This window comes from Seriola aureovittata, chromosome 15 (assembly GCF_021018895.1).
Source record: "Seriola aureovittata isolate HTS-2021-v1 ecotype China chromosome 15, ASM2101889v1, whole genome shotgun sequence".
In the NCBI taxonomy this organism is placed as follows: Eukaryota; Metazoa; Chordata; class Actinopteri; order Carangiformes; family Carangidae; genus Seriola; species Seriola aureovittata.
Window position 1 is genome coordinate 15,534,047 of NC_079378.1, and position 11,104 is coordinate 15,545,150.

The 11,104-nt window shown below is 37.7% G+C and overlaps 1 protein-coding gene across 1 annotated transcript; it reads right to left on the minus strand.

Annotated features, from left to right (window-relative positions):
* Positions 1-2,321: 2,321 nt before the first annotated feature.
* Positions 2,322-6,625, minus strand: casr (calcium-sensing receptor). The gene is made up of 6 exons (XM_056397970.1): positions 6,441-6,625; positions 6,039-6,345; positions 5,017-5,850; positions 4,695-4,925; positions 3,760-3,883; positions 2,322-3,668 (listed from the first exon to the last, which is right to left on the minus strand). Exons 1-6 carry the CDS (start codon positions 6,623-6,625, stop codon positions 2,533-2,535), a joined length of 2,817 nt encoding a protein of 938 aa, XP_056253945.1. The 3' UTR covers positions 2,322-2,532.
* Between the last annotated feature and the right edge of the window lie 4,479 nt (positions 6,626-11,104).

The window sequence follows — 11,104 nt, forward strand, 5'->3', positions numbered from 1 at the left end:
TCACACATAATAGCTTTTATTTTTGAAGGCAGAAGAAATAAACAGGAAACGATTGTTATTTTTAAGGTGGCTTGATTAAGCTCAAAGCATGGGGAGTGTGTTGTATGAATACTTCCGGTTGGTTGTTTTCAAAATAATGGTTGCCACTCATGGGACCTTCATTTGTTATATCTAGAGTGGGGCAAACGTCATCATCATCACTGATGAAAACCCTTTGATCAAAATTAGTATTATACACATACTGTATGTTAAATATGGTATATACTGCATAACAATGACATTTTAACAAATTTATTGGCAGTGCTAATAAGTACTAATAGTTATATGGATGGATTAGCTGTCAACACCTGTGTCTGCCATGTTTGACTAAAATTTGGATCCTATGATTCCAAGGTCCCGATGCAGATTTCTAAGAGTTAAAACAGTCATTGAGAAAAAGCTGTATGAAATACAGTGTAGCCTTTAATATTTTTCTCTTCAATTTTGTCTCTATCTACCTCTTTTGTTCTCAGTACTTTACAGAAATATATGAGAGCCTTATTGTTGAAGAAAATGCTGATTATTAAGATAAAAGGGTGAAGGGGTTAGACGAATTTGAAACTGTGTTGTCGAAAACAATGTGAAAAATGTATGTGTGCACTTATGTCAGTGTGCTCATGGTTTTTCATTTGAATAACTGTGGGACATTGCCAGAGCCGTTGTTGACTTGTCCTCTACTGTTTTTTCTTGGGGCTGTGCTAAACATCCCCATCACTCAATGCTTCCTGGTCATTTCTTCCAAAATCTTGTCTCACCGCTCCCTGCAGTTCAGACACATGACAACATGCTGGTCTCTCTGCTGGGCTCCACTGGCGGATAAAGGTCTTCCTCCTGCGAACAGAGGAGGTAGTTGTGCAGCTGCTCCAGCCTGCTCAGGTGGTCAGCCATGATCCTGAGTGTCCCAGCATGTCATCTTCTTGTTAAGCAATGTGGGAGGTGCTGAAGCCCTCAAATGCCTTTTTACCTACTTTTTATTTTTTTTTAACATTTTTCCCTTAGCCTATATATTGAGACATTCCCTTTAGGAAAGATCTGTGTGGTGGATTTTGCCAGAAATTTTCCATTGGTGCAATTCCTAGGGTGGCATTGTTGAGCTATAAATGTCCAAGCTTTGACAACTAGCCTTTGGTGAAATTCAAACATTTATCCTATCCCTTCAGAGCATGATCAAACAATATTGACATAACAAGTAAACTCCTTTGCTCAAAATGAATATAATTTCAGAACACAAATATTATCAATATTAATATATAGATAGATAAGATAGATAGATAGATAGATAGATAGATAGATAGATAGATAGAAAGAATATTATGATTTTATTGTTTTATTCTTCTGTTATTACTTCATAGGCCAAGACACTATTCTACTCAGGAAATAGTTACAGCTTAATGGCTTCAGAGTTACAGTAACAATCAGACAGAGTTAGGGTAGAATAAACAATGCCTTCCTCAAACTACTCCCCCTGCCTCCCTATACCTCCCCCATACTGTGACGACATGACTGTGTGGTGTGGGCCTATAGCGAGAATGACATTAACATGTGAGATAGGCCTTACAGTTGTTAGAGACATGTGAAAAGCAAGCAAAGAAAGTTCTCTGTAAGTTCTACACCAAAATTCCCTGTAGACCTCCATCAGTATGTTCATTGTTTTCTTTTGTTTTTTATGTATTCTGGGTTTTTTCTTTTATTCAGATCTATATTTCAGAGAGAATATGAATTATTTTTACTGTACATGTGATGCATGACTTGGCATGGATTTCACAATGTTATGTTGAGGCACTATACTTCCATTTCTTTTGTTGTCTTGTGATTGACCACAGAAAAACGTAATCACTAAGTATGGAACATTTTGTCGACATCCAGTAATTGTGTATTTACACTATGACTCATGCATCCTGTGGTCTCGCTTATCCAACTAAAGGTTCTGTGCTGTCGACTGGTTCAGTGTTGTTCTGTGTCACCAGCCAGGTCTTTGTGCTGAACACAGTGTTACTGTACCACCACAGTCAATTTGTTAATGAACCTCAGTTGCCTGCTGTTCTAACCAAGCTTTGAATTTGGTTTATGTAAATGATAAATAGATAGATAGATAGATAGATAGATAGATAGATAGATAGATAGATAGATAGATAGATAGATAGATAGATAGATAGATATTCCGTGAACTAAGATGGCACAAATCTAAACAAGATACCACATCCATATGAAGAGAAAAAAACTCAAGGATGTAATTTCATGTTTTTAATTGTACAAAAAGTCTTCTTATTAGCAGGCTTAGTTTACATCAGTGAGTCACAGGATTCAGGTACATTACAGTATATTATCTGCAGTGATGTTGTTCTCAAGTGAAACATCATCTTTCTGACAAAATGTTAAGAAAATGGGAAGATGAAAAAGTCTATATGTAAATGCATCTCAAAATAAAGTCCGAAACACACTGTATTAATGGGACTGATGAAGCTGAAACTTGACACATCCACACATATGCTATCACATCAGAGAACTCCTCCTTGACTCCTCAAAGCTCAAGGACAGAGTAACTGTTCCACTGCCAAAGCTCACCCTTGGCTTATGCTTTCCTGAAGTCGGGTCACAGTCATTGCCGTTGGTCTTGAGGCTGATGGATGAGGACGGAGTCGAGGCAGAAGATCCACCAATGCTGTTGGACTTTTTTCTTGAAGCTGTGCTATGTTTTAGTGTAGCTTTGGCAGCCACTTTGAAAGCGTGGGCTGCGGTGCTGCATCGGACTTCCTCAATGGTGTTCCTGGATGGTTTGAAGAGAATGATGTAGACCTTGTTGAAGAAGATACAGGCCAGCATCCCAAAACTGGATGCCAGTATAGCAATGACCTCCACAGCTGAAACAAACTTGCCGTAAGTACTAAAGTAGGCAGGGATGAAAGAGATCCAAACAATAAAGAATATAAGCATACTAAAAGTGATGAACTTAGCTTCTGTGAAGTTTTCTGGAAGTTTCCGTGATTTAAATGCAAAGAAGAAACATATAGCTGCCAGGAGGCATGTGTAGCCAATAAGAAACCCAAGAGCCATCACAGAGCCCTCGTTGCAGGTGATAAAAATGATCTCATCAATGTCATGATTCCTGTAACTGGAAGGAGGGGCATTGTAAAGCCAAACCACACATATCATGACTTGGACAAATGTGCACAGAAACACCAACAGAAACTGTAGGTTTAATCCCCACCATTTACGATGGAGACTTGTAGGGATCTTGGCCTCAAATACCAAAAGTACTCTGTTAGTTTTCACAAGGATGCAGGAGATACAGAGAACAAAACTGATCCCAAAGGCAGGTTGGCGTAAACGGCACGTCCAATCCTGCGGCTCGCCAATGAAGACAAGAGAGCTGGAGAAGCAACAGATAAGTGAGAACAGGAGGGCGTAGGACAATTCTCGATTTGTGGCCTTAACTATTGGGGTGTTGCGAAATCTGACAAAGACTGCCATCACAAAGGCTGTCAAGACAACACCCACCACTGCACATATGGCCAAAGCTATCCCGAAAGGTTCTGTCCAAGAGAGAAACTCAATTTCCTTCAGGAAGCAGAATGTGTGGTTCCCATTGGACCAGGAGTTATTTGGACACTTGGTGCAAACACTGGCATCTGTGTAAATAAAAAAATGGTGTGTGTTAAAACTGCAATAGTAGACGTAACATTAGTAGAATGAGATGGTGAATGTTTGGATTCTTAATACCTCTATGATTACTGTACTCTCCATCTGAGCACTCAGTGCATTCAAAGCAGCATGTGGGCATACTATCTATGATCCCCTTTCTGGTGCCAGGTTCGCAGTCCTCACTGCAATTAGAGAATGGCACCTATAGGATGTGAAATGGACAGAAAGGATGCATGAGAAAAAGCAGAAGATAAACTTAGAATGGATGTAGCTGCACATATGTGGTCACTCATAGTGATCAACCTAAGTGTTTTAGCATTTTTCATTTCACTGTTTCGGTTTTACAGCCATCAAATATACTGTTGATTAAGTTCATTATTACTGCTCTTAATAGTCTTAATTCCATTTGATTAAATAGCTGTATGCTACCTGCCCAGACAAAGCTAGCAAGTAGCTAGTGACCACATCAGAGCATTTAGCAGCTAAAGAGCCAGATATTTCTCTCAGGAGTTGGTGGAGAACAAATAGCGGCTAAAATGAGAGTGAATATTTGACTTTCAATCCTCAGGTGGACACAAACATGACTCCAGTTTATTGCTAATGTTACTCCATGTCTGCCAGATTTGTCATTGATTGCAAACATGTTCACCAGAACAATTTTATAAGGCGTTAATATTGCAGTGCTGTGTTTTCTGCTTGTTCTACTGCCCCCAAGCAGCTAAAAAAATCTGTTGATGCAACTCTAAGGCTAAAAATACCTCAAATCTATGTATTAGGATCATCTTAGCTGTAAGATGCTTTCCAGAAAAAATGGAGTCACAAAAAAGTCTAACAATGTATGTTTGCAAAGTCTTCTGCTTTATTGGCAGGTCTCAATGTTTTCATTCCTTGCTCTGATTAACTACTGACAACTGTAAAGATATCATGCCAGGAGAATGAAAAAAACACACCAAATAACAGGAAACACAGGAATGCACTGACGAGAACATCTGCAACAAAACAGTTTGACTGACCTCTGAGCTGTAGCCATTCCACAAAATCTTCATCTTGTCAATGAACAGTTTGGCTCCTCTCTTAGCATGCATATTGTAGTATCCAACCTCCTCAAACACCACAGAGCCATCCTCAGCAGACCTGTGCCAGTTTATAATGGTGTAGTTCGCTGCCAGGTCTGCGTTCTCATCAAAGTGCATCTTTTCACCCATGCTGTTGGTGTAGTTCAAATGTCTGAGCTGCTTCAGCACCTGTGAAGCAGAAATACACATTTGGATTATTCACATTTCATGAAATTAGGTATTTAATTGCTTTGGTTATAGGAAAATGTAATGTTTTTACCTGCCACGCTTCCATTTTCTTTATATCTGCACAGGAATTGTTGGCAAAAAGTCCATGTCCAGGTGTACAGGTGAGTATGTCCTGCAGGGCCTGTGCAATGGAATACACTGCAACATACACATTATAGGAGATACGAAGGTGTGTGTAGTCCAGGTACGGGGTCTCAACGCTTGTGATGTCTTCCTCACCAGTACACAAAGGCCTGAAGCTGGTGCTGTCACTTTCTTGCAGTCTCTGGCTGTCTTCCAAATAACAGTTGAAGGTTTCTTCCCAAAACTCCCTGACAAATTCATTATGACTGTCTTTCTTTGGTTGGACTTGTTGTAAGAACTCTCTAAAGCCAGGTATCCGCCCCGCCTTTAGAGCAAAGCCAATAGTCCCTGCCACAACATCAAGATACTCTGGTTTAGCAATAAGGGAGGAGCCTGCCCATGCTTCGCTGGCTAACCAAATGCGATCTGTGATGTTCCTTCTGACCATCTCTTTGATTAAAGGCTCGATATCTGGCCCGCTGGCAAACACAACGATTACTTTGGCTGTGGAGTTCTCAATCCTGTCAGTCAGAGCTTGGATTTCATAATCCTCAAAGTACTGAGAAATGAGTTCATTTAGGTGAATGCAGATGTCTCGCTCTTCCATTTCCTTTTCAAATTTTTCAATCCCTGGGCGTCCATAGTCGTCATCCGAGGCCACAGCAATGACCCAGTTCCACTCAAAGTGCTCAATGATGTCTGCCATGGCTGTGGCCTGGTACTCATCTGTAGGAATGGTTCTCATGAAGGACTTGTACTGATTCTTGTTGCTCAGTAAACGACTAGAAGAGGCATAGCTGATCTGAAACAGGAACGATTTATGTTAATCTATCTGGTTTTCATCGTGTCCTACTTATTGGTGTTAGTTTTCTCTAATCAAAATGACAGTTTTATGTCATTTTGTTGATAAACTACATCATCCAGGAAGTATTGTTTCCATTTATGCAAACAGAATTTTCAGGATAAAAAAGACGCTGCTCAGTTACTCACCTGAGGAATATAAAAAAGACCCAGTAGGTTTGCAACTGCTGTGGAAACTGCAGAGCCAGCTGCTCCTACTACCGCAATAGTTGCTGGGATGTGATCAGTGCAGTTACAAAATTCATCTAAATTCAGGGAGTCAATCTTATTTTGGGCCACAAAACTAAGGGTAGCTTCCAGGGCTTTTGACACTGTGTTGCATGTGTCAAATATCCTGTAGCCCAGAGTGATGTTGGGCAGGAGAGTGCTGCTGTTGTTAATCTCGTCAATTGCAAAAATCATGGCCTGGAGCCAACGGAAACCACGGAAATTGAACCTGCAAAAACGACATGGCATGAATTTAAAGGAGCTGAGCACAGTCAGTTTTCAGAAATCCTTTTTGTTAACACATAAACCAGTCTCAAATTTTACCTGACACACTGTGTAGATTCTGGTCGGGCTGCGAGGTCTTGGTCTTTGGATGAAACACCAAAGTGTATGGGGAAAAGACCTCCAAGTAAAATATCACCAGTCATCTGTGCTCTTTGATGGGGACCATAAGTTGAAATGACATAACTGGACCCCAAGAGTATCAGATAATACAGAACTAGTTTCATCTTTCTTTTTTTTCAAATGGGTAGGATTATTTTCCACAACTTCTCAGAGTGAAGATATTCTCAGTATAATCTTGTCCCACCAATCTGCCTGCTGCGCTGTTTTGTGTTACTCATGTTTGCACTGATGAGAATGCCTATCTGGAGGAAGAAATGAAAACAAGAAACATGTTATGGCTTTGTTCAAGAGTAATCAAAAGACCTACAATCACATCAGATATGATTTGTTTTCCTATAAAACAAACATGTACAAAAGGAAATTTTAAAGGAAATTTTCCGCTGAAAATAATCAAGTCATTTTTAATTTTCTTGAAAATTCAACAAGATATAGACATAACTTTTGTGCTGTAGTAGTGTGTGATACCATCTAATGAAGTCACTGAGCTCACTCTACCATATAAACAAGGTCAGAATGGTTTTAGAAGCCAACATAACCTAAGGCTGTTATTAACCATAAGAACTACTCAGTTATATAAATCCTTTAAGAGTTTGTATTGTTTTTTTTTTAATGAGTTGACTTCTCTACTACTGTTTCTAAAAAGTGATGAATTTGTACACCTCAGTAACGGGGTGGTCAGGTTGCTTGAAATATCCATCTGCACCCAAAATAGAAGCAGGATTTACATGAGCTGAAGGTGAAGTCACACTCTAATGACCCTCCTTCCTGCAAATGCTCGATCTCACGCTGTGGCCAGTGAACCCAGTCACCATGGAGAAAAGCCATAGCAGTCTCACTGCAACTGGCTAATACTGCTGGAAAAATGCTGGGGCAGAGCTGTGATAATGAAGCAACTAATGCCTTTAAGAGTCGCTGTTTGCCACATTAACCATTATTGAGGGAAGTTCAACGCACAGCCATATAAAATCTATTTTTTTGCCATCAATTTATTATTGCCAGTGTTTTGGAGGGAAAGCATATTTTGCATTCAAAAAATAATTAGATTTAATTATATTGTAGGATATAATTATGTAATGATCCAATGTCCAGTGTTAGTATCCAATGTCTCCTAAGTATTCTTTTTGGAAATAACAAAAAAAAAAAAGAAAATACAAATCACATAATTTCCACCTGTTCCAAATTGATAAAAGTACATTAAATCACACAGTTTTCCAGCAAAGTACAGTCAGCAAAGACTGTAATATTATCATCTGTTTTAAATTACTGAGGCTAAATTAATAAATAAGATGACTATTTCTGAATTCTATAAAACAGTTCTTCACTGCTTTTCAATTCCCAAAGTAAAACTATTAAAACATCAAACATGGACAATAACACAGGATGAAACTTACCGCCTGAACGCCGGAGTGTGTTTCAAATACACTTAAAGCAGTTAATCTGCAGCTATATACTGATTTTTTAAGCCTTTTCCCAAAATATCCAGGGTGCTGAATGAACTTACTGGACAATGGTCTCAGCTTCTGAACCTCTTTCTGCAGATGAATCATTAACAGAGAGAGGGGTAGTCCATTTCCTTCAGCTAATGAAGTCTACTCACAGTTCACTCCTCCTGAACCAAAGTCATCACAACCTAAAGTGGCACAGAATGAGTTGGGAGGGTTACTTTAATTTGTAATGATCTACTATTACTACAACATTACAGGAATACAACCAAGTAGCTGCTTTCACTGACAACATCTATAAGATAAAAGAGAAGGTTGTAAAGTTTTTCATTGTCTGCCACCTTCATTAATACTTGTATACCTGGATGTTTGGGTCTTTCATATTCATATATGATATATAACAATAATTTCTTCTTCAAGAACATTTTTTATTTCATCTCATTTCAAACACATATTAGATTAAATCCAATGTGCCACAGTTGAACATAAATATGTTTAATTCCTCAATGAAAAAAAAGGAAATTGTAGACATGTTTTTCAGTACTCTTGGGACACACATAGAATTTCCTCAAACCCTCAGCCTTTCTTGGTGCCTGTGTCTGCATGTGTTTAACATCCAGTGATCAGTTTTCCAGGCGGGTTTAATCTGGCGTTTACCAGCAGAGCAGCAGCATGATACCAGGAGCCCCTGGAAGCAATGGACTGCACCATTACGTTCTTCAAACAATTAGTTGTCTCCTTATGCTGTGATGAACGAGTCTTCACTTTGTTGCTGAGCAGATGTCTCCAGTGAAAACAATTTCAGTTTACAACATGTTGACTTACCTGTGTCCCAACCCAACACTGTGTTGACAAGGCGTCAGACATATAGAAGATTCTAAAAGGGGATTTAAAACTTAAAATTTAACTGTTTCATAGCTAGAAGAAAACTCTCCAGCTGTATGAAAGTTTGATTAGATAAAGAAAAACCAATTAGGAAAGAAACAGGCAGACCTCAGTATGTTAGAGCTGCTTGATCAACAAAAGGAGATTCAGAAATCCTGAAAGGTTTCCAGAACTTGTCTTCACAGAGCTGAAAACACTGACCTCCTGTGGAGGATGAGGCAACTGATCAAACACAGATAATCACAGTTTAGGTGAAGGGTTCGTTTTATGTATTACATAATACTGAAAGCAATTTCCAGATTTTGTAGTTGCCATATTGTTGTTCTTTATAAAGTTACAATAATTCAAACTCAAACACACAACTTTCTGTTGATAATAAGAAAATAGAATTAGAGGAGAGAGATTTCTTTTCTTTTACATTTTCTTTTTACAGCAGTTATTGGAGGTTGAGTTAAAAGTGCAATTAACTGATGGGGGCACTCTTAATTAAAAGTATTCCCACTCTAGAAATCCTCAGCTTTGTTAAACTTTGTGATGATTTTTAATGTTTTCATTCAGCACTGATCTTTTCAGTCCAGAGTAGAAAAATAAATCAAATTTTAAAAAGTTCAAATCATTTTAACTTTGTGTTCATATTTAATTGTAATAACTTGGTCAATGTATTTTTGTTCTTAGCAAAAAAAAAACAAAACAAAAAAAAATCATTGTAAATCACACAATTAAAAAAGTCCTATTTAATGACACTAAAGGTGACGCAAGGTGACAGCAATACTTTAAACAGGTCTCAGGATTTGGTTTAAATGAATGGTAGGGAATGTTGATTGTGTGCACTGTTCAATTGTGTTGCCCTCTATATCACAAATGAAACTTAAAAAAATATGTAAAAATGTATTATTTTAATAATTTTTTTTATTTCAAATTTCAGAAAAATACATTATGATCCATTTCCTGCATTTTCCAGGAATGATTACGTGTTCATTTAATAATTTAATTTAAAAATCCATACAGGAGTCATCTGTCAGAGATGACCAACAATTTCAAGACGCTTAAGACACATTTTGATGCTCATCTACACATAAAATGAAGAAACAGACAAACAGAATGTTTTATCAGTCACTCTGTCAGAGTTATGACATCGTTTGACATGCCGGCAGCGTCCTCACACAAATCATTCGGATCATGTCTTTTTCAGAAATGGCACGTATGTCTGAAATGTAACATAATGTGTCAAAAATGTTGAGCTGTGAGGAGTTCATGGTGAATGGGTTTATCCTCACATATAGTGTGGTCTGGGCCAGATCAAAACACAGTCACACAGACTGCTGCTTTCAGCTGAAAAGGTAAGAATGTCTTTCTTATATTCACTAAATAATCTGCTGGTTGTGATCAGTTAATACAAAAAGTTTGTTCAGTTCATCTTAAGGTTTGTTCTGTTTTTCTTTTCAAATAAAAATATTTTATCTGACTCATGATGAATCACTGATACATCATGAAAACAGTAAAATAATAAATGTACATTAACGAAGATAACACCTACTTTAATTTCTTCCTGTTTCATACATACAGGCCTTTACAGTAAATAGCCCACCGATGACATATGAAATAATTACAAGCAATGAAGGAGAAGTTACATTTGGTACTATTTTGTTATTCTCCAATGAATACCTGTGCAGGAAGTGCTCTATGTGATGAGGATAATATAAGAACAGGAAGTTAGTGTGTATGTGTGCTTGTAATTTACTGATTGTGATTTGAAAAGTGATGTAGTTCATTTCTCAGTGATCTGAAGGCTCAAAAAACTGCCTGCAGCTGCATCCATTTTATATCACAAAAAGTAAAATCATATGTACATCTTGTGAAAATGACTTTTTCCTGTGTCTATCTCAGATTTGCATTTTTTTTTTTTTGTGGTTTCAAACTGTTGCAATGATTGTTCTGACTAAACAGTCTATAATTAAACAAAATGCTGCAGATAACTTTTAACCTTTAAAGACTTTATTTGTGTCTCATGTTTTTAATGGTAGCATTTTGATTTGTAAATGGACATATTACATTTTCTAAAGAGAAGTTTCCCTCCTTTGACCAGAAAATGTTATTGAGTTTTTATTTAAAATCACAAGCTATACACCGCTGTCTACCAAGACATTTTCTGGTTTGTCTGTTGACTTTGCTTGAGTCAGTCCTCAGCCATACCATTTGTGGGTGCTTTGTCATGAGCAGTCCTAACAATGAACACAAACTGTCTTGATTAATAGG

Coding starts and splice junctions, on each gene's coding strand:
- casr (XM_056397970.1), bottom strand. CDS start 6,625: ATGAAACTAGTTCTGTATTATCTGATACTCTTGGGGTCCAGTTATGTC. Junction 4,926..5,016: donor AGAAAATGGAAGCGTGGCAG/GTAAAAACATTA, acceptor TCTGCTTCACAG/GTGCTGAAGCAGCTCAGACA. Junction 3,669..3,759: donor AGAGTACAGTAATCATAGAG/GTATTAAGAATC, acceptor TTATTTACACAG/ATGCCAGTGTTTGCACCAAG.